General features: G+C 37.4%; 1 protein-coding gene across 1 annotated transcript in view; it reads right to left on the bottom strand.

Moving 5' to 3' along the window:
- Window positions 1-23,571, bottom strand: part of GUCY2F (guanylate cyclase 2F, retinal) — a 571,373-nt gene that overhangs the window by 535,249 nt on the left and 12,553 nt on the right. Inside the window, exon 2 of the mRNA XM_044057284.1 lies at window positions 17,472-17,773. Coding sequence (XP_043913219.1) covers window positions 17,472-17,773 — 302 coding nt within the window. The remainder of the gene's footprint in view (window positions 1-17,471; window positions 17,774-23,571) is intronic.

Genomic DNA, 23,571 nt, shown 5'->3' with positions numbered 1-23,571 from the left:
TACTGTATCTGGCCCCCAGCTGTTATATGGCTGACACATTGTACAGTTTGAAATATGTTATGATACCTGGCTAGTTGATTTTGTTCTATAATAATCTCCATTGAAACTCTTACTGGTAAACAAATGATTTTTCCTTGAAGGTGACATCTTTTTTAGCCTGAAGTCTAAGACATATATGCTCATGTTTATTAATTTACAGAAATGTATTAGTTATTTATGTTTCCATTGCCAGCACTACCAGTTTGGCCATCTGGCCTCTCCATACCCTTCTGACCAATCACTCGATGGGTCCGTGGTGGGAAAGCTCTTATTTCCCATGCCTATTAAAAGCCTCAGTAGACACCCAAAACAAACTCTCCTCATTACTCAAGCCAAAAGCATACAGATCCCTATTGTCTAAGATATCTTACCACTATGGAACACTATAAACATAATAGATACTCCAAAAAAGTAATTAAAATACTGTATTAACTGCCTTGGTACTTTGATGACAGTTTGTAAGGAAGCAAACTGAGTATTAGTAAAACACATCAATGCATATGAAAACAACACTCAATCAAATAACAACAGTTAAGTAGTTACCTGTTAAGACCAGACAAAATTGGTGAAACTAATACAATTAACAAAGCCATATCTCCAAGCTAGCTCTCAGATCAAACTTTATGAATGCAATGTATTGTATTTTACAATCAGCAGGGCTTCTTTGGTGCTTAGAATAATTCAATGCCTTTCCTTTGTCTAATAGTACTCTGAATTGTCATTTAGTAATATATCCTTAATTAAAAAACAATCATAATTGTGCTTTACTTTTTAATTAAAGAAGAGGTCTGTTGTCTCTAATATTTGTTGCTCAAAGAAGATTAATTTTATCATCTTCTGAGAAGAAATGTTGAGTAGAATGCAACAATCATATCTGGGAGTTTAAATGCAAAGAAAACATATGTGGTATGTTGTTTTACTTAAATGTGTAAATTTAACTTGGACAAGTGGTATGCTTTCTTCATAACAAAATATTAATTCAAGAGGGCCAGTGATGTTATGTTCCTTTCCCAAAAGAGCATGGTCCAATTTTTCAAGATCAAGAGACCATTTACTAGATATGTGTGGATTACCTTCCAAGTTTTCCAGGAACTGATAAAATTTACAGATATTAGCAAAACACAAACAATTAAGTATTAAAGCAGTAGCAGTGACTGTCATGTTGTTTTATTAGGATATGAAGTGTGCCATTATAAGATATTGGTTTATCACCAGCACTACTTATTGGTTGTAGGCTGAAAACCAAAATTCCAAAATCTACCTCATTGCTAGCATCTAAGAATAAAGCTCAGGTACAGAGAGTCTAAAAGAGAAGCAGTCAATACATTAATATGTATTATAGCAAACAGACTAGTACTTTTATAAACATTATGAATTTAACATGGCTTGTCTTGGCAAATAGGAGTCATTGTTTTAAAGTATGAACAGCCAGAATCTTTTGTGGTCAAAACTTCATACCTAAACTGCTCAGAAAGAGGAAAAAACATTTGCTAAAGTGCAATGACTACATTTTCTGGAGAAAACATTGGTCAAAAAGAAGCTGTCCAAGACACTGAAGTGGTCAGAACAACTACCAAAGAATCAGATTCATGATTACCATGCACAGAGTGACTGCTGAGATCTCATCACAAGATGTTGATGTTTCAGGTCATTCTTGAGCTGCATATCCCACTAATGTGATTTTTGTCTGTAACTGCAAATGTTCCAGGTATGGCATGCCTGGTAACGTGCTGCTTCATCACACTGAGACTTTGTGCGTTCATCAGCTTACTGTTTTAGTAAACAAATCTGGAATGTCTGACAAGATTAGAGTAAGCTTTATCTAAAATCAAGTGATATCAGCATCAGTATAAAATACTGCTATTAAACAAAAGCACCCTGATAACATGTCTTTTACTGTGTTGGAATGCACAATATTTAATAATCGATCTCAAAGGGAAAGAGAGACTATGGGTTACTGAGAGAAAAGAGAGATGTAATATATGATTTTGTTTCTTCAAGTTGTTAATGTGTTTCTGTGGGACATACCAGGATTAGATCTTGTCTTGTGGTCATTATCCTGTACTACATCTCAGCTGCTTTAATAGTGTGTATGTCAGAACACTATCTTATATTTCAGACTTTAATATTTCTCATAAGAACCCAAATGTTATTCTCATCGTATTAAAAAGGGTTGTGGAGATAATAGCTGCCTAAATCTAAGGCTCAGCTCATTGCATTCATAATAACCTTATATGGCTGCTATAATTCCAAGTAATTCAGCTGCTGGCTACTAGCCCACAGAAATACTTGCAATCTTAAAATGCTTTGCAAATACCCTAATTTAAAATAGTGTCTTTACAACCACACTGAATGCTCTTATATCGCAGTGGTTTTACAATCGGCAAGATAGTTTAATGACTTTGTAACCTCCCATCACAAGTTCATTGCAAGTAATTCTGACCTATAATACAAAAGGAAAGGAAGTGTATTGAGCCAACTACCTACTTACCTACCACTGAGTCTGAAATCCCAAAGCAAGCCACACAGATTCATTATCTGATAGAACTTCGATAGATTCACAAATCAGGTGTAAGATGCTGTTCATAAGACAGAGAAATTTGGAAATAATGTCAGTAATCCTGAGAGCAAGGTTCCTTGTAGTAAATTAAAATTGCTAGCCTCTCAAAATAAAGAAAAGCAGAAATGCTGTTTTGGTCAGCTGACATAAAATAATGGGAAACAGAAGTGATGTTGTACCTTTCCCTGGATCAGCATAGCTTTTACAATATCATTATGAATGTAATGATACAGTGCTCAATGTTGCTGCTTAACAGCACGTGGTTCTCCAGTTTGATTCTCATCTGTGTTGTGTTCTTTTCAAAGTCTGCATGCCTATCCCATGGTTGTATCGGTTTTTGCTTGGTGCTCTGGTTTCAACCCATATACAAAAGACAGGCCATAGCTGAATTTGGAAATCCTCTAAACTGCATGTAAGAGTGTGTGTGTGTGTGTGTGTGTGTGTGTGTGTGTGTGTGTGTGTGTGTGTGTATCCTGCCATGGACTGGCATCTCCTCTAAATTTATTTCTCTGCCTGGTGACCATTGAGTATTAGGATACACTCCAGTTACTCTGTAACCCTGAAATGGATAAAGCTGGTAATGGAGATTGAAAACTGTAAAACCAGTGTTGGCATGTTGGCTCAGTAAATGTATCACTTTACTTTGGTGTTCATTAGTTTCTTAATCGAGAGAGCAGAAAGGCCATAATGGACTTGATTTCTAGATTATACCTACCTTTCTAAATTGTAGTAGAGAAGACCCACAGGATCATGCTGCTTTCTAAAACATCAATATTCCAGAACATTTCATTTCTATGGAATTTTATTTTGTTGTTAAAGATCATATTCATCAAAAAAAATATGCCCCCACCCAATAAATTCAATCATTATCTCTTAGATGTGGATTACCAAGGCTTTAATAATACACTATACAATAAAAGGATGGTATTTTTTGCTCATTATGCAGTAGTAAAGAGAGTGCTCTCTATGCCCTCAGCTCAGATTTCCAGCTACTTTATGCATGTAAAGGCAGGGCAATAACTACGCATTTCAAGGCAGTGACTGAAATGGAATCATGGTTACAAAATCTTCCCAGACAGCCATGAAGAAATCAATTAATCAAGGAATCCTCTCTAAAACAGTTAAAATACCTATACAAACCTCTGTCCAAAAGAGAGAGAGAAAGAGTACAGTCAGACAAATCATTATTATAGACACACTGTGTGCCATTAGTGAGTCTGTATCAGGAATAAGGATCAGCAGGGTGCAAAGGTTGAAGAAGTTAGCCCAAGCTCTCCTGTCCTGGGGGAAGAATGTGGTATTCCTTGCTGTTTGTGAAACCCCCTAGTAGACACCAGCGGCCCATCAATTACAACTTCAGCTTCAGAGAGCAACAGATTGTCAGTGCGTGACTTAAGGAACTGTAGGGCTGATTTAATTACATGTCAAATCCTCTCATGGTGGTCCTGCTCAGCTGTCACATAGGCTATGGATTATGTCCTCTGTCCACTAATCTGTCATTGTGATTTCACTCTCAGATGCTTAGCTTCAAGGTTCTATCCTTCAGGTGGTTGGGACACTCACCTAGCAACAGGATACAATTGTGATCAATGTTAAGGAGCAACTAGGGTACCTAACCAAGGATGAGCAGGGTGTGGTCAGGCAGAAGCCAAATGATAGTTGCAGTCAGGTAGAAAAATGTGAGAAGTATAAAATAACAGAGAGAGAGAAATGAGTGTACATTGTTTATCTCTAATCAATCACTTGAAGAAGAGCACTTCAAATCACAAGACGATCTGTCCAGAAAAATTAAAATCTGAAAGTACAAGAAATGTAAGACTGCATCTGATAAAATGCCTGCTGCAGCTCATTGCAAGATGTGAGTCACTATAGGGTGAAGAGATTCCAAGTTCAGCCTTCATGGCTGTCTCACTATACTCCGTACTAAATCCATCCAGACAGATTTAGATAGATAAAGTGGTCGATACAGTAGTTGGAGGGGAAATTACTCTACCCAAGTAATATCCCCTTCGGTTAAGTACTGACTTAACTTTCCATAGCAAATAATGAATTCATGATTTTCTCTTGTATCATACAGGTTTATTTGGTAATGCATGCTTCTGGTTTGTGATTCAGATATTGTTTTAGCAGCTGTAAGTCACGTGGCATCTTGCCATAATCTCCCATAAAATGTGTGAATGTGTGTGTTTACATGGTAACTATAACGCTCAAAAATGACTCTGAGCAAACACATCTTACATCCTTATGTATTACGTCTGATACATATAGCAATGTATCTATATATGTTATTCAGTGTTATTTGTCATGATATATCTATCTATAAATATAGATAGATAGATATACATATGCATACATATAATAGCCATGAATTTAGTTGAATGTCATTTTGGTCAATATCTGTTTAGGTAAAAAAATGTGGTCAGCTAAGCAGATGGTTGACAGGTGTGTGAGCTTGCACATTTCTTGCATTTGTGGAATATGCCCTTTCTCTGATATTGTGCAATCTCGGAGCTGGTATACACAATTAGGTGAATTCAGGGGAACTTCCCCCTACAAAAAAGTTGTTTTCCTGTTTTGTTTTTTTTTTGATTTTCTATATGCTGAGGTTATTGCTTGATGCATGTGTGGTAGAGTATGGATGTTTGTCAGAGTTTTGTGATCAACATTTTGAACATCAATATTTAGGATTCTGATGTTTTTCAGTAGACCCATAAAGATGCACACACACACACACACACACACTCACACACACACACACAAAATAATTTCACTACTTGCATTTTTGCTTTTCAGTACAAGACCAGCATGAGTCAAAATATTTACTTTATATTATTTACAACCTAACTTTAACCTCAACATTTTCTGATCCAGATTGTAAACAGACTTCAGAAGCATTCACTGCATGGGGTCATTTTGATGTTATAGAACATTTCCAAGAATCCTAGCTTATCAAAATAACTTACAGAAATACTCAGCTTATCAAACATTTGCCATAAAATCTTAAAGGACTTTAGACAAATAACACAAGTAAGACATTATTCCTGTGGTGGGAAGGAAAGTCTCTCTACCACCTCTACTAGTTTACTATAAAGATTGCTACATACCACAAAGTCTGTCTCATCCTGTGTCCACGTGGATTTTAACTGGGGTCTCTCATTTCCACTCTATCCCTTCCAGCTTTTGTGACCCTCTAAATTGCCTTACTGTGTATACAGTGTGAGAATGTATGTATCCTGTGATGGACTGGCATCCCATCCAGAAGTGGCTCTCTGCCCTATGCCCTTTGTTAGCCAGGAAAACCTCTCATTCCACTTGAGACCTTGAATACAAAGCAGATATCAGTGTGAAAACTGTTGTGGCCATATTTCTGTCTTGCTCCTCACAAACAGGCGTGAAATCGGTTACAGAGGAAATGTCAGAAAATGTACTTCTTTTGTGGGGGAGAATGCATGCCTTCTTATTAGTGGAGATTAGGTTTTTATCATTTGTTTTGGCTTCCAATCTTCCATTATTGCCTATCTCACCACATCTGCCTACTGTGCTATTCTTTCCTCCTGACCCCTGGTATCCTTGAACATTAGGAAAAGAGCACAAAAGATAGGGATCATAGTTTTCATCAAGGGGATAGGAGATTTTTCATATGCTGTTAACATCCTAGTACTGACTGATTTATAGCTATTTATAGGTTCATAAGTTGGTACTAGGCTATCAGTCCTAGGGCCTATACAAGCCTAGCCATAACAATTCCCTGGCTATTTCTTCCCACACTATTTACTTCCCTGGACCCCTGTTCCTTAGCAGATATGCACTCCTCAAGTCCCAAGTTGTAGAAGATGCAGTACCTGGCCTTCCATAAGGTGGAGTTCTTACAGCAGGTCTTCACAATCACCATGCGCTGCAAGGATGGCCAGGACATCATTGGAAGTTCATGTCCATACTTCCCTGACCAACTCCTCTGGCACCTCAGCAACCAAGTAAACCCACATCAGCTAGGACAAAGTCAAAGCAACAGCCCTTCACATTACGGACCTGAGAGATAGGGTTTTGCATGATCACAAAGCATGATGTTTGATTAGTATTTCACCACAGTAGCAGTTTTTGCATCTGTTAGGTAAAATTGCAGTCTAAAGTACAGCCAATGCCTTTAGTAAAGTCATAATGAGTAAAGGAAGAAAATGTTTGACTCTGATTATATTTTACTTAGTAATGTGACTTATTAAGATGTGATATTAAGGGTCTTTCTAGTCCAGAATAACAGCAAATGAGTTTAAAATTTTCCTCATTGGCCCATTATTTTATATGAGGGGGCCACTAATGATAATTTGAGGGCAGAATTTGGAGGATATAATGTCAAGCAAAATATAATTTTGTGAAATGACTTCCAGTTCCTAGGGTTTCAATTAAAAGACAGTCAGGTTCATGCAGACCATAACATAGGCACATTTCTGTAAGTGAGGTTTGCAGTAATATTTTCCCAATTAAAAACAAGAGTGCACTGTCTCTAATGCTTGAACCTGGCAGACCTAGTCTCTTATATAGGTAACATAAATGGTATCAAATGAATTAAAATATATTCTGGTAAGTCTGAGCTATGGTACAGAAACTGCATTGATATCAGGGTTGTGTTGATTTGTCTAGACTTCAAACTGATCTGTTTTATTGAAAATACTGCTGATCCTTAGGTACGTGCTCCTGAGACCTTTAACATAATTTTCTGCATGAGATGCGTTTTTTGAAGGTGAGAGTAGTGCTTGTGGCTGGTATAGCATTACGCTTTGTCAGATAAGTAGTGTGTAACAAATTGTAGTAAAGGTTGTTTTCGTTTTATTTAGTTTATTTGAGCTTGTTTACAGGGTTAGAGGACTGCTCTCAATGGACTACTTTCAGTCTCGGCACAGAGATAAAAGTTTAGATGTTATTTGGGATATTTTGAAGGTACCTTAAGGTTTCTGGGCATCAGCTGGGTTTAAAAACCTTGTGTTTCTAAAGCATAGCTAAATAATCTACTTATGCTGTGCCAATGAGGTCAACAAAAAAGGCCAACACATGCACTTCCACAGCTAGTGGGGTTTGGCTTTATTGGTCTGAATGTATCCATAAAGACTTAAAAAGTAAAAAGTCATGGGCATTCAGAAGCCATGAAGCTGAAACACTTGATGTCCGAAAAGGGTAATTTGCATATATCCCATGGGTAAGATATCACACAGTGAAAACTCTAGCTTGGCTGGGTTTTTCTTGCAGTTTGTAAAGAACAGCATGTAATACAGCTGAGGCAACTTGGAGGAACTGAATAACTTTGAACAGAAATTGTAATACAGTTATGTAACACGTGTGAAGAACTGTGTAAAACAGTTGAGAACACAGCACAACTACATACCATCCTATATATACATACATTAAGTGTTAAAGGGCACAACTCTCCTACATATTGTACTACGTATACATATATAGTATCTACAAGAGTAAAATAGCAAAACCTGAAGGAGGAGGAATGCAGTTGTAGAATATGGGTAGTATGTGTGAGCTAAGGGGAGTATTAAAGCAGTAGTGTAATTGCATATGGATCCTAGTGAGATAATAAATCTTATGCACAGGTGAATGATGGTGTTATGCTGTATGTCCTATAGGAAGGCATTTACATTTAGATTGATTTTGTAGGTATGATTATTAACTCAGTTTGAAGTAATGGAAAAGATGTGACTTCTCTGAGATGAGAAAAAGTTTTGGCCCTGGGATAGAGAAGCATCACTTGGTACACTAGAGTTTGCCAGAAGGGGTATTTTCCAATGTGTAGTAAAGTTTTTTCAAAAGACAAGTTACTTGACTAATGTGATATGTCCACCATGAATGAAGTTAGGCATACAAAAGAGAAGGATGGCATGGATTTAGTGCTGGGGTGTATTTACCTATACAGATATAGTGGTATCTTACGAGAAGCTGTAATAGGTTGTTTGTGAAAAATATTAGATAGTGGGGACTTTTTTGTTTGGAAAAACCTGTTCAGTTTTAATAACTTTGTAAGGATTGTTAAAAAGAGAAGTACATTTACTTTATCATATACATAGGCAGAACAACTCTAGAGTTACAGTAATAGATGAATTAATGGATCTTTGTCGTGAAGGCCTTAGTGCTAAACCTTTCCCCTGAGGCACACCATTCAAAGAGGCTGCACACAGATCCACAGACTTTCAGGAAATGGTCAGAGACCTACCTGTTTTCTCATTGCCTGGTTAGGGAGTAATCTCTATAGGTTTTTACAGGAAGACTGTATATCAAGGTTTGGGTCTACCAACCCATCAAAGGTGAAAATGATGTAAATAATGGTAGTGGTACATGCAGCTGTCACATGGGCTGAAGGATCTTGAATGGAAGTTTGCTTCCTGGTATTGAGCTCATCGACTGCCTGGTTTCTTTAATCCACTTTAAGAATGAAAATTGCAAGTCCGTACTTATCATAATAGCCTTATCATTATTCTGGATTACTAGAATGTGCTTTGCAAAGGCTTGTGGTAATCTAATCAAATAGGTTTTACAAAGGTATAGGTAAAAGAATAATTGATGCAGGTAAAAGCAAGCCTTGTTTAACAAAGTTATATTCATTCAGCAGGGCGTATTCACTAAGGCCTGTTTAATGACTATACCTTTGTTTAAAAATTAAGGACCTGAAATAGGAGGTGTGTGGTTGTGTGTATCCAGTGCTTTGAAACGTTCTCATTTTTGGCGAGTAACTGAAATGCCATATCTCTAAGGTTGCAACATCCCTTTCTAGTCATTTTATTTTGTTTGTATTTGTTAATCGATGTAGAGCACTGATCCTTTTAGACCATTTTTAGGCACAACCTGGAGTTACAAAGAAGCAAGAAAACAGCGCATAGTAATTCTGATGATAATGTTTGACAAACTGTGTAGTAGAAATTATGTAGATACACAAAGAAATTAAACAAACATTCTTAAGTTATCATAGTATAACAGATTTATGTAAAGGAAAGACTGTATTGATAACTATATTTAATATATTCAGAGGTGAAGGAAGAAGGGAGGAAGAATATAGTAGGGGGTGGCATGAAATAGTGTAATGGAGGAAGTGGGAAGAACTAAGACAGGATAATGGGAAATAATTAAAAGTAAGAGATGGTAAGGGTGAAAACAGAGATGGATGAGTCTGAAGGGGGAAAAGGAGTAAACAGATATAGTTTGGGGGGCATAGAGATCTAAGTAGTAGTGAAAAATATGAAGAGGCTTAGGTAAGTCCATTACTTTTAATAATTTGTATTGTGTCTGTATGAATAGGAAGTCTTCTAGCTTAGAGTGAAACCTAAGAAAGGAAGGAATGAATTGAATATGAGGAGGGATGGTGGACCAAATACCTGCAGTGAATATGGAGAGGCGTTCAGTAAAATTTAATTTTAAATGAAAAGGCTATAAGTTGGTGTGGGTAGTGGGTTGTTTTTTATGCTGTAGGGGGTTGGTTTCTCATACAGCCTGCTTGCTAGGAAGAAAAATGAGTTTAGGCTGGACAGTCTGAAGGCTTGGCCTGCTAATAATAATTCTGAGGTGTAGTGAAAGCAACCTGACTTTAGACTGAATGGAGTACTGGTGTTCTCTGTTGGGGGGCCAGAGGGATGAATCAGCAAATATTATTATAGGTCATCTGAGATTCTTTCTGATTTAGTTGCCACTATGGGAAGACAGTTTAAGATGGGGTAATAGATCTCCTTTATAAATGCCAGCCATTCCTTCAGCAGAAAGGAAGTGTGAAGTTGTCTTGGACCAGAAGAAGAGAACAAGTTTGTTTACTTTGGCTTTAGTACACTGGACATGGTTCTACAAGAGGAAGTTGGGGTCCTGCCAGATGCTGAGATATTTGCAATAATGTATGGTTTCTACTGGTTTCAAACTGGAATAGTTAATAGTCCAATTATTTGATATTTTGGCTAGCCTTTGTGGAGTTCTAAAAATCATGGCTTTGCCTTTTTTGTGTTAAGTATTAGCTTGTGTATAAGTATGCAGTAGTTTGAGAGGTTTTGCAGGTCTATTACAAGATGATTTTCATTTTTTGGTGATTAATGGAGAGGGACTAGACTTGTATATGACTGCACCATCTTGATTAAGGATGACAGGGATATAAAGGAAGTAATTGGAGAGTTTATTAGTAAATAAATGAAAAGGTATGGGAGTGAGAACAAATCCATATGGTGGTACTTTGGAAAGAGGATAAAAGTGGGAGATAGATGGTCCAAGCTGAGCTTTAGAAGTTGTGCTAGTAAGTAATGAAACAAAACATTGTGCTTCTTTGAGTTTTATATCAGTAGAGAGTACTGAGTCTAACAAGAGATTGTGCACAACTGTGTCAAAGGGTTTCGTTAGGCCAATAAATAGGTCACCTGTAAGTTGACCTTTGTGCATATTAATTAGTATGACATCAGTAAAGGTGTACAGCACAGTCATAGTGTATTTACATGCCATTTTCCCATGTAAAAGTGACCTTACAATTAGTTATAAATATGCTGGGAGTACACTGACTTTTTCTCTGCATGGTGAGTACAGGAGCTTTGCCTCCAGCTGAAAAAAAGATCCCTATTGACTTTAAAAAGTCAGAGAAAAAGCATTTTGATATTTCAACCTGAAAATTTCTGGCCTCCAGCTATCACACAAGACGAAGTCCTAAAAGCACTATCAAAAGCTAAAAATACCGCATCAATGGGCCATAACAATATCCCCTGGATGCATCTTAAATAGCATGAAGCATGATTTAGCCACCACCACCCCCACCCCTGGAAAAAAAAACTGTTCAACAACAGCCTCCATACAAGTCTAGTACCAAGTGAATGGAGAACAGCTACAATCATTCCCCTATGTCAGGGAGGACCTTCCACAGACCCAAGACATGATGCAACTAATCAAGAAGAACATAGGGAACCTACAAACACTGGACAATCTCAGTTTGGATTCACTAAGGGCAGGTCATGCTTTCTCAACCTAGTGGACTTTTTGAAAAGGTCACAAAAACAATGAATGGAGGTAAAATGGTACACACCACATACCTCAACCTGGCCAAAGCTTTTAATACAATCTCCTCATGCAGGCATAATAGAAAAGCTAAACAAACTGGAACTAATCCCCTATATCACCTGCTCGATTGCCAGTTGGTGCACAGATAGGACACAGGAAATCAAAATAGGGGAAGTTAACTACACAAAGAGAGCAGTGACCAGTAGAGTTCCCCAGGGTTCTGTGCTGGGACCTATCTTGTTTGGCATCTACTTCTCAGAAGTAAAAAAACAATACTAAATGGTTCTGGCTGACTACATTTGCAGATGACTAGTCATTGAATCCCCAAATGACTTAGCCATCTTGCAGAAAAGTTTGTTCCAAATAAATAATGGGTACCAAAATCATGGACTGAAACTAAATTCCAAAAAATTCATTGTTATATTCTTTGGAAATCATCTATCCCAGGAAAATATCACGCTGACAATATACCCCTAATAGTTGACACAGTAGTTTGGGATTCTGGATAGATAGTGTCATAACATTTGACCAGTATGTGCCCATTGTCCTTGGAAAGTCTTTCTATATCACACAGCTTATAAATAAAGGGATTGTTGATAGATTTAGGGATGTCATTATCCCCCTTTACTCTGTCCTCATTGAGTTAATCATTGTGTGTAATGTCTCCTTTGCTGTGTATCTGTCCAAACACATGCAACAACTAGAACGTCCACAAAGACACCTTACCAAAAGGATGCAAGACATGAATAATATGCCCTAGGTGGACTGACACAAAGCCCTGTCACGATACTCTGTATCCTACAGATTGCGAGGTGACCTGTGTTTGGCATACAATGCATTCTCCAACCCAATACTGATGGATTTACTGCACATCAGCAAGTCAAATGATATCAGAAATACTTTGTCTAGGAATCTAAACCTTTTCTGCAACATTGACAGAACAGTTTAGAGGACAGGTATATATTGCAGCTAATACCACTGCTCTAGGACAGACTCTCATTCACAAAACAAAGCTCATTCCTGTCCATACTCAAGTGCAACTTGGATCTATGGATGGGAAACAGAAAATGTACCCCAGAAATGCCCCTCTACTACTAATGGACAGAGGCAACTCCTAAATGCTTTATTCTTATGTATGAACCCCCTCAAATTATCTATGGTATGATCCCAGTTATTCTCACTAGGAGAAAAATATAATTATTGCCCACTGGATAGGTAAGACCAGTCTAACACCAAATAAGATGGGTTAATTCAAGTATAGAAATAGAATTTGGCTAGGTTTAAAATGGCCCACAAGGCTGGCTAGCCTAGTAGTTACCTCTAAACCTATGAACCTGTAAAAAAAAATTATGAAAGAATTGGTATTTGAAAAACCAGCCTATAACCCCAAAATTGTTTAGATACCAGTCTCTGAGACATAAACCATACATGATTTTATTAAGAAAAGTATAAAGTCTCTTAAATAAATCCATGAAAGTAGGCAATTCATTTCAGAATTTAATCTCTAAAGCAAAATTACTGGATAAGAAGGTAGCGGCTACCTATGCATTTTAAAGTATCCCTACACATTTGTTCATCATAATACATTTCATGAATGATTGCACAGCCATATTTTAATGTTTTGGTACAAATGAACTGTACATATAAATTAATGAGAGAAATCTGGAGAGGTACAAATCTCATCTAAAGTAAACTCAACATAAACATGTAAATTATGATTGGATAGCTGAAAAACTGAAAGTTTTTGAAAAACACTTATCAGAAGTGTACACAGTACAATAATACATGTAAATATCCATAGTATGTCATATGATAGACACACCTACATGATAAAATGCTTCCTCTACACACACACACACACACACACACACACACACACACACACACACACACACACACACACACACACACACACAAGCCCTAACCCTAACCCTAGATCTAACCTTAACCCAAACCCAATTTTTACCCTAAACCTAATCAGACACTAAAATTAATTCCAACCCTAAAGCTACACCAAACTTTAACCAAACAAAACCTGGTACTTTTCCATTAATGGGGCACCAGTCATCAGCAGACCTACATGTTGTTGTGAAATGTAGATGGAAAAGTACCATTTAAACTTTTGGAATAAGTCCTGACTTATTCAGTAAATGGGAACATTTTTGGAATCTGCATTTTTGCACATTACATTGTCTTTTTTCACTTTATCTTGTCCTAACCGTACATTGATGAAAATTTTTAACTGAATACTATGTCGTCCATCTTTGGCCATACTTGGTTGTATTATTGTTTTTCTTGTCTGAGTTTTATCCGTTTTCTAATACAAGTTAATAATAAGAGTGTTACTGGTGTTTGAGCATGTACGTGTTTGTCATTCTTTGGTGTTGTGTGGAGGGATGAAGAATAATGTGAAATGAGAGAATGTTTGCCAATAAAATCATTTCTTGATGAAAAGCTGTGGATTATGTAAACGTGTCAGCCATGACTTAGTTTACTAAAGGATCATGCAAGCGATTGTGGTAAAAATGATTGCGGCTTCTCATCCAGGGGGTTATAATTGTAGTGTAAGCGCCTGCCTTTTGTTAGACCCAATTCTTAAAAATATTATACATTTTGAAATGACGTTGCAGGGAAGTGTCATCATTTGAGTCCCTGGCCCAAACGTGTACTCTAGGCACTCTTGACATTTCCTTGAAGGTTACTGTCTTCCCCTGCATTTCAATTTGCTGGACTGTTGCTTTAATTTCACAAAATGCCCAAGCTGTTTCTGATTAATAATAACTGTTTCTGATTATTTTAATAATAATAATGGACTCATTCAGAAAGACACAGCAGGATTGTGTTTCTTTCAAGTAAGTAAACTGAAGATATTTGTTAAATTTTTGATTATCTGTTCTACCTTTCCGAAGACAAAGTTCAAACAGAAGGACGTAAATAAGTACATAAGTAGCTAAGGTACATTATTTAAGGCTACTGCCATTTTAATAAAGAAAGAGAGGGAAACTGGTAAAGTGAAACCTTGCCTTTCATCCTCCGGACAGTAAAAAGTCACATCACTGACTTGTAAAAGTGTCCCAAAAGCACGGGACACCTGCTGCCCCATTAACGGAAATGTACCCAAAAACCTCAGTAGTAACACTATATCAGTTTACAACTTTAACCTTAAAGTTATACATTTTTACACCAACCACATTTGACTAAATGTAATTTCCTTTAAATTTAACATTCGACCAAATGTCATTTCATTTAAACACAGTGTTCACACAAACCAAATATGACCAAAATGATTGAAGCAAATGATCCACAAACATGTTGTCTAGTCAGTCTCAAGCTTTTGCAGTTATTTTCCTGCCAATTAGTATTTAAAAATACTAATATGCAAGCATTTGCTCAATTGTGTTATTTATTTACATTCATTATCTTTGTTAAATATGGTGGTCATGATGAATTTGTAACCTCCTGTAGAGGAAGCTTGGAGAATAAAAAGAGCTTTGTATAAACACCACGAATAATAGCAAAGAGTGTTATATCTGTGGAAATGTTAGCAAATTATCATGAAATAAACTATTATAGTATTAAATACAGCAGCAAAAAATGAACAGAACAATGACAGGTGGAGGATAAGCATACAGTAACAGTTAACAACACAAAAAAGAAAGAAAAGCATCAATCCACAGGCAGTTTAACCTGCAAAATGAAATCAGTATGATATAACTAATGTGTATGTCTGTTGTGTGTAAGTCAATAACATCTTAATATGTAAAAGTTAAGGACTTTGGTAGCAGCTGCTGATACACAAACATAGGCTACAAATCCATGCAGTCTATTTCATATTATACCATGACCCCCCATTAATATTCCAAAACGTGCACGCTGATTGGTCAGCATGCACATTGTAAATTGACTTATACTAATGGAAAAAGGTCCGGTCGCCCAGACTTTTTCCATTAGTATAAGTCTTTTTTAAAACACTGTCTCGCTATGTTAAAGGAGTTTAACATAGCGAGACAGGTTTTAAAAAAGCAACGGAGATCTCCGTTGTTTATTTTAAAGCTGTCTCGCTATGTTAAACCCATTTAACATAGCGAAACAGTTTGTAAAAAGCAACGGAGATGTTGCTTTCTCCGTTGCTTTTTTCAAAACTGTCTCATTATGTTAAATGGGTTTAACATAGCGAGGCAGCTTTAAAATAAGAGATGTTGCTTTCTCCGTTGCTTTTTTCAAAACTGTCTCGCTATGTTAAATGGGTTTAACATAGCGAGACAGCTTTAAAATAAGCAACAGAGATCTCCGTTGCTTATTTTAAAGCTATCTCGCTATGTTAAACCCATTTAACATAGCGAAACAGTTTGTAAAAAGCAACGGAGATGTTTCTTTCTCCGTTGCTTTTTTCAAAACTGTCTCGCTATGTTAAATGGGTTTAACATAGCGAGACAACTTTAAAATAAGCAACAGAGATTATCCGTTGCTTTATTAAAGCTGTCTCACTATGTTAAACCCATTTAACATAGCAAAACAGTAAAAAGCAATGGAGATCTTGCTTTCTCCGTTGTTTCTGCCCACATCTCTGATGTACTGCGTAGGCATACACATGCGCAGTACATCAGAACTGCCGCAGAATACCAGACAGCTGCGGAAGGGCAGCAAGGAGGCATTATACAATGCCATTATTTAAGAAAAGTTATTATTTTTTTCTTAAATAATGTCATTGTATAATAGCAATAACCCACTTCTGGGTATGGGTAATGCTGGATTTACCCACGGTTGGCTTTGTTTGGCCACTCGGGCTTCGCCCTCGTGACCAAACCACACCAACTGTGGGTAAATCCAGCATTACCCACACCCAGGCATAGGTTATTGCTATATTATTTTGTCAGTCACTTCTACCACTTTATAGAACTGTGGTGGTGGTGCTGCGGTAGCGTTGTCACCTCATAGCAAGACGTTGTCCCGTTCGATTCTCAGCTAGAGCGTCTTCTGTGTGGAGACATACGTGAATGGGGCATGCCTTTGTTGAAGGTTGTGCATCAGGGCTGGTAACCCGGTACGTAAAAATCCACTACCAATCATTAGCAGACCGGAGTTCCGTTGCCGAAAGACACAAACAAACTTCTACCACTTTATATAAATGTTATCCTTATCAGAGGCTTTTCACTTATTTTTCTCTTTAAATGCATTTTCTACATATTAATTTTGAACATTTACCATGATAAATTAATATTGAAATGCAGTTGCATGAAAATATTGCTGATTCATTTTAACACTTCATGTTTTGTTGATTTTTGTTAGCAGTAGAGCAGCTCACGATTTTTTGGCTTGATATGTAATGCTATTTGCAGTTTAAAATACAGAAAAGTACTGAAGGTAGGTGTACAAGAAATACTCCACTGTACATGCTTTAGGGAATAAAAATAATACAAATTTTGGAGTGCAAAAATGTTATGTTTATACAAGTTGTAGATATACAAAACTTGCATTATTCTGCATTAGATGGACACCAGAATTAAACAAGACTAGCTTTCCATTTGCTGGGTTATAAAGATTCTTGATATTCTGTAAACGTGGTTCTTGTTAATCTAGCCATATCTGGTTTCTTTCTTTGTATAGTTATTTTTGTTTTTCAGTTTCACCATTCCAATGTAAAACAGACTAAAATTTTGTATAACAGTTTGCATATTATTTCAATAAACTCTTGGGATATAGACGTGCAGTTTCATACATCTAAAATCATCCATAACTGACTGACTTTTTTAGTGTCCCCAGAATATACCTGCTAATAATTTTAAAAGTATAGCAGAAATTCCTAAAAAGCATACATATCTAAAAGAAACTAGAATACAAGGACATTGAAACAGTTTACCTGTTCAGCTTTCAGTTTTGTTGAAATCTCTCTTTTGTTGACTGCATCTCTGAAGGCCTGGTGGAAGGACATGTTCCCAGATTCCATGGTAATTGTAAGTACTGCATCATAAGCTGCTTGCAGTTTGGAGTTGCTGCTTAAGATTTCATATGTGGTTTCTTCAAATGGTAAACTGTATAGGAGGGTATCGTATGGGACAAAGACGTAAGATCCATCAGTCATCTTCAAGTCATGTGCCACTTCCAGGAGATGTTTCTGTTCCTGACCCCCAATAAGGACTGAATGCATACACATGATTATCACTGAAAGCAACAAATACATAAAATAGAACTGCAGCATCTTTTTACATAGTATCAGCTTAGCAAATTGCAAAGGAGCTGGATCTCTCCGAAAAGAAAGGCCTATCTCAAATAGGGTCTATATTACCAGAGCAAAACTCCTTTTGAGCGAATACCAAAACACCGATACGAATTGCACGAACCGCGAGAATACCAAATGCACTAAACCGCAAAATTTTAAATCTCGAACTGTCATAGTCGGCCAATCCCACCACCCGCTACATACTACCTACCCAAACAAAATAAATAAACCACATACATACACTAACCAAACCCTATTTCTAACCTAAAGTAAAGCACCAAAACCCTACTTCTAACCCTACACTAAACCCCACATACACAACTATCTATGCACTATCCTTAACCCCTCCCTAACCCTAAGGTCCGTAACTACCGCACACTTCCCCTACGAAAATATAAACAAACAAAATAAATAATCCACATACATACATTTACCAAAACCCTACTCCTAACCCTACACTAAATCTTACATACATTAACTATCTATACATTTACCTTAACCCGCACCCTAACCCTAAGGTCCGTAACTATCGCACACTTACCTTATGGAGCTATACCACAGACGGGCCAACCATGGTAATTCGACATTTCCAAATTCATGGTTTTGGACATTCGCTGTAATGCCGGTTCACGCAATAAGTGTCAGCATTTATGGATTCGCATAAATGGACTTTCGCTCTCGTAGTAGGGAACCTCAAATAGAATTCAACATATAACATGCAATTATTATCAAAACACTGCAAAATGTTACCAGTAAAAATAATTCAAATGACACACTGACTGTACATTTATAGTTAAGAATGAAAAAAAAAACAATTGTGAAAACCTATGACTGTAATTTATTAGCTGGAAAGGATCTCCAATTAAACGCAGTGATGATAGAAATAGTAAAGCTGATTTAAACACAAATCAGCTTATGCTTAGTCAGCCCATTACAGTGATTCACTCATGAAATGACCAGATCAGCTTTTGCTTGAGGAGAGAATATGTCCTGTTCTCTCACTGCTGCATGGTCAACAACTCAGGACTTGATGAACTGCAATTGATGAATCTTGAACTGGAAATATTGGGTCAGTTAATGGACCTGCCGCATAATCAAGTCATTTATGCTGGACAATGCAGTGAAATGTATTCATGTTTATATGTCACAAAGTATTATATAGCATATATTCACAAATAGATGACATCAGAATCAAACTTCTTTAGCTAAGAGACAAAAAACTTGATGAAAAGAGTACAGTGGATATTTTGGAACTGTTGGGGGTACTACTCCATATAGGAAAAAGCAAGCTCATTCAATATCAGATATAGACTCAGTAATTATTACTGAAAGCTGGATATAAGACTGGCAACAGTTGAAGGTGTTAAAGGAAAACTCCGCCCTAGAACTTAAAAAAATGTTTTTTTCAATCTATCTTTGTTTCCTGACCTGTTTTAACACATCAAAATCACTCTAAGTGCTTTATTTGTAATTTTAGCCTGTTTTCCACAACATGGCTACCAATGGGGCTTGATGCGTCAACGTTATTTTGTACTCCCTCAACCCTTTCTCTTCCCCATAATACTTTGTATGACTCATGCCAGACATAAGGAAGTAACTTTAAATTTCCATGCCATTGACATATAATGGGATTTGGGAGAGTCACTGTCATTTTCTTTACCTTCTGTAAAAGGACTGCTTTTTTTCTGTCTCTGATCACCCTCATTTATGTTTGCCTCAGACCTTATTTTACACTATACTTAAAAGTTATCCAGCTACAGCTAGAAAAGTAACTAAATTGCAGGTCTTTGTTCAGGGTTTTCATTTGTAGTCTGAGGAATTGATTCTGCAAGGGTCTCTTGGTGCAGTGACAGTTTTAACACCTCTGCAGTAGTGTGGGGGGAGGGGGCTCTCAATTCCTCTTGAACTACAAAGGAAAACACCGGAAAACACAGAAAACACAATTATGAGATTCATATTAATTGCACTGCCAGTCTAGAATAAATCTTAAAGGACAATTGCCCCCTAAATACATTACCTTTACACAGATTATGTTTGCATTCCTATAAAATAATCCCTACACTGCCACATATAAAAAGTATGACTTAGCTGTTGCTCCCTTTCCGTGACATGGCTATGTTGTTCAGCTTACCCAGTGCACAATATGTTGGGTGTGTATGGAAGCAACAGTGGCACTAGGGATTTAACTCTCTCACTCTGGCATCATCTTATCCATCACGGTTTGAGGTTTTAACCCAGGAAAATCCACATACCAAGGAATTTGTATTCTTTTGTTTCTTCCCTTCCACTAGGGTCATACACCTAAGTCCAAGGATACACAGATGGTTTTCTAGGCACTGGCATTCATAGTTGCCTCCTTCATGAGCTATAAATTTATTGTTTCTTGGGGAATTTGCTGCTGTTTTACTGAAACCATATTCTGTGACAAAAACTGAGACTGAAAGAGAAGTTGTAGCAGCTCAACAATTCCTAGTTTTCCAAAAAAATCTAATTCAAGCCACATTTGGTAATTAAAGAAAAAGGGATTTACTGAAATGTCTTTAAAACATGACAAAGAATACAAATCAGTGTGTGTTATGAGAAGAAAGTTACAAACACTCAATCCAGAGACTGCCAAAGTAAGCACTAATTATGAATACTGCCATTCTAAGTAAATGTAAGGAACATATTGTCTCAGAAGTTTTTATTGTAATCTCATCTTTTAAACACAGAGTGTAATGTGAAAAGGAGAAACCTTGACCAAAAAAAATTAAATCACATCAGTATGTCTACCCAGTTAGGCCAGTTTGGGTTAGGCCACCTGAAACATTATTATAAATGCTTATAACTAAGTTTATTAAAATGATTAAACCTAACTCAGAAGGGTCATATAGTAGAGGGGTGTTTGGTCCATTTAAGGATACTAATGTAGAAACAGGAAAGGAAGCTAAAGTTAATGGGGGACAGATGACACAGGGATAATTAAAGCCCATTGCCCTTTTTACAGGAGATTTGTGACATATGCGTCTGAAGATGGTCCTGTGAAGATACTAAAAGGAGTTACTTATACCAGAAAGAAGGCAGTCTGGTGAGTATGCCTGCAGGAGGAAAGGAGCTGACCCCTTTATAGGAGAAGCTGGACATGTCTGCTTTGCCTGTGTGGAAGGATACCATGCCAGAACCCTGTCTATAGGGGAACACTGCATTTGAATGTGAAGAAATATTACTTTTGATCTGAACTGTAAAAACCCCGCAGAGGAAAAACTTGAGAAGAGAATTTATTTTGACTGTAGATTGAACTGTTTGGAATGAGCTCCATTCTGTTTTTCTGAACTTTACGTGTAAATAAGCATGCTTCAAATGGGAAAGCTGGCTATGGTGAATACTTTGTTAAATGTGTAATAAACTACAGTACATGTATATCAAGTCTGAGTTGGAAACATGAAACATCTGCAGTATATGTTTAAAAAAAACAAGTTTCTTGATGTATAGGGAAACTGTTAACTCCAAGAATATAAAATCTTTGTGCATGTCATAAAACTTCTCAACCTAAGCCCATAAGATTAAACTCATTGGGTCATGGCTCATCACTTCCATTTGTTTTGTAGTTTGCAATATACCTTGAAGCACAGCACTGGACAAATGGATTTTTTCATTTCTTAGATGTATCATTCTAGGATACTAGAAATAATCAGCTTTGTATCATGCTGCAGTCCACCCCAGGAGTGACATCATACAATAGTATATGCCCTGTTTTCCTTATTTCATTAAAATGTTGCTACATGAACTGCCGCTGTTTCACAACATACTTTAGATGTCTTTTGCTTCCTTCTGGCTTAAATCGTATGCCACAGGGTCTGCACTATTAGGCATATTGAACCAGAACCTTCAAATTTCAAATGACTGCCACGCGTAACTCTCAACTTGTTTAATAAAGTAGTATGGACAAAGTCAAAAATAAAAATAGAGCAACGGTTATCCCACTCCACAAAGGGGGAGCCACCACGGACCCAGGGAACTACCGCCCCATTAGCCTGATGAGCCTGGCCTGCAAGGCTATGGAACTTATAAACAATGACATTGGTAATCTCCAAATTCTGGACCCTACCCAGTTCGGGTTTGTAAAAGGCAGATCATGTCTCCTACACCTGATAGACTTCTTTGAAGCGGTCACCAAAGCCATAGATGAGGGTAAGGTGGTTCACACAGCCTATCTAGATCTCGCCAAGGCTTTTGACACCATCCCCCACTCTGGAATTATAGATAAACTCACTAAACTAGGTATAAATCCCTATGTCACAAGATGGGTTGCCAACTGGCTCACTGACAGAACCCACACTGTGAAAGTAGCAGACTCTAAATCCAACTTCAGACCAGTGACAAGTGGAGTACCACAGGGTTCATTCCTAGGTCCTCTTCTGTTTGGTATATACTTCTCTGAAATACAGGCTATTACAGAAGGCCTTTGGCTAACAAAGTTCGCAGATGACTGCAAACTAGTCATAATCAAAACTCCTTACGATGTGGACATCCTACAAAAGGGCCTCACTGAGACAGATGCCTGGTATCAAAGCCATGGCCTCAAGCTCAATGCCAAAAAGTGCATTGTCATCCCTTTTGGTAAAAACTCTGTACCCATGAACTACCACATAGGCGGTAGTCTGCTTAACAACGAAAGTGTGATAAGAGACCTTGGGACACAGGTGAACAGTAGTCTCTCCTTTGATAATCACATCGCCACAGTAGTCAGGAAATCCTTCTACGTGGCACACCTCATCACAAAAGATTTCTCATCCAGGAAAAAAGAGGTCATTGTTCCCCTCTACTCATCACTCATTAGACCCATTATAGAGTACAATGCCCCTTTTGGTATGTACCTCACAAGACATCTACAACAACTGGAAAGGCCACAGAAATACCTCACAAAGAGGATTACTGGCCTCAAACAGATGCCCTACGCAGACCATCTCAAAAATCTCCAGCTTTACTCTGTCGCATATCACCTACTCAGAGGCAATCTCTGCCTAACATACAAAGCTATGTCAAACCCAGAGCTGTTGGACATGCTCCACTTAAAGAAATCCCAATCCCTCCAAGCTACATGCTCTAGGGACCTAAACCTTGTCATCACAATAAACAGAACATGCTGGAGGGATAAATTCCTGTCCCAGAGACTTCCCATACTCTGGAACAAACTACCTATCTATATCAAACAAAGCTCCTCATTAGCACTCTTCAAGAAAAATCTTGATGATTGGATGGGAGATAGGAAATTCACCCCGGGGATCACTTCTGTGGCTCTGCTTGACAGGGGCACAGGAAAATAATTTTCTTGGGTGGCAAAAGCCAGGGTACCGTTTGACTAGGCTTATATAGGCCCTAGGGCCAATAGCCTAGTACCTACCTATGAACAAGGGCAAAGGCCTAAAACCAAAGACAATCTTTACATGTTATTCTAATACATTTTTAAAAATGAATAAAAAACAACTTTTGTATCAGCATGCATTTTCTGAAAAATAAGAAGAATGAAGCTCTAAAGTCTTGCGTTATTGACTGGAATGCTTAGTGATTTTCAAAAAAATCATGAGGAGCAGAGGAAAACTATGATGCAAGTATAGAGTCATTCTAGAAAGTCAGGGTCAGTTGAGGAGTATGCTAATATAAGAGAAGAAAAATACTAAGTTCAAAGGGATTCAGTGTTTCTGTTAAAACTCACTGCTTTTCAAATCCAGCCACAGGGCATAGGTTGCATTGTATTGCA

The sequence above is a fragment of the Protopterus annectens genome, chromosome 15.part0 (assembly GCF_019279795.1).
Source record: "Protopterus annectens isolate FY-2018-M chromosome 15.part0, PAN1.0, whole genome shotgun sequence".
Classification (NCBI taxonomy): domain Eukaryota; kingdom Metazoa; phylum Chordata; order Ceratodontiformes; family Protopteridae; genus Protopterus; species Protopterus annectens.
This window is presented reverse-complemented; position numbering and strand designations above follow the sequence as displayed.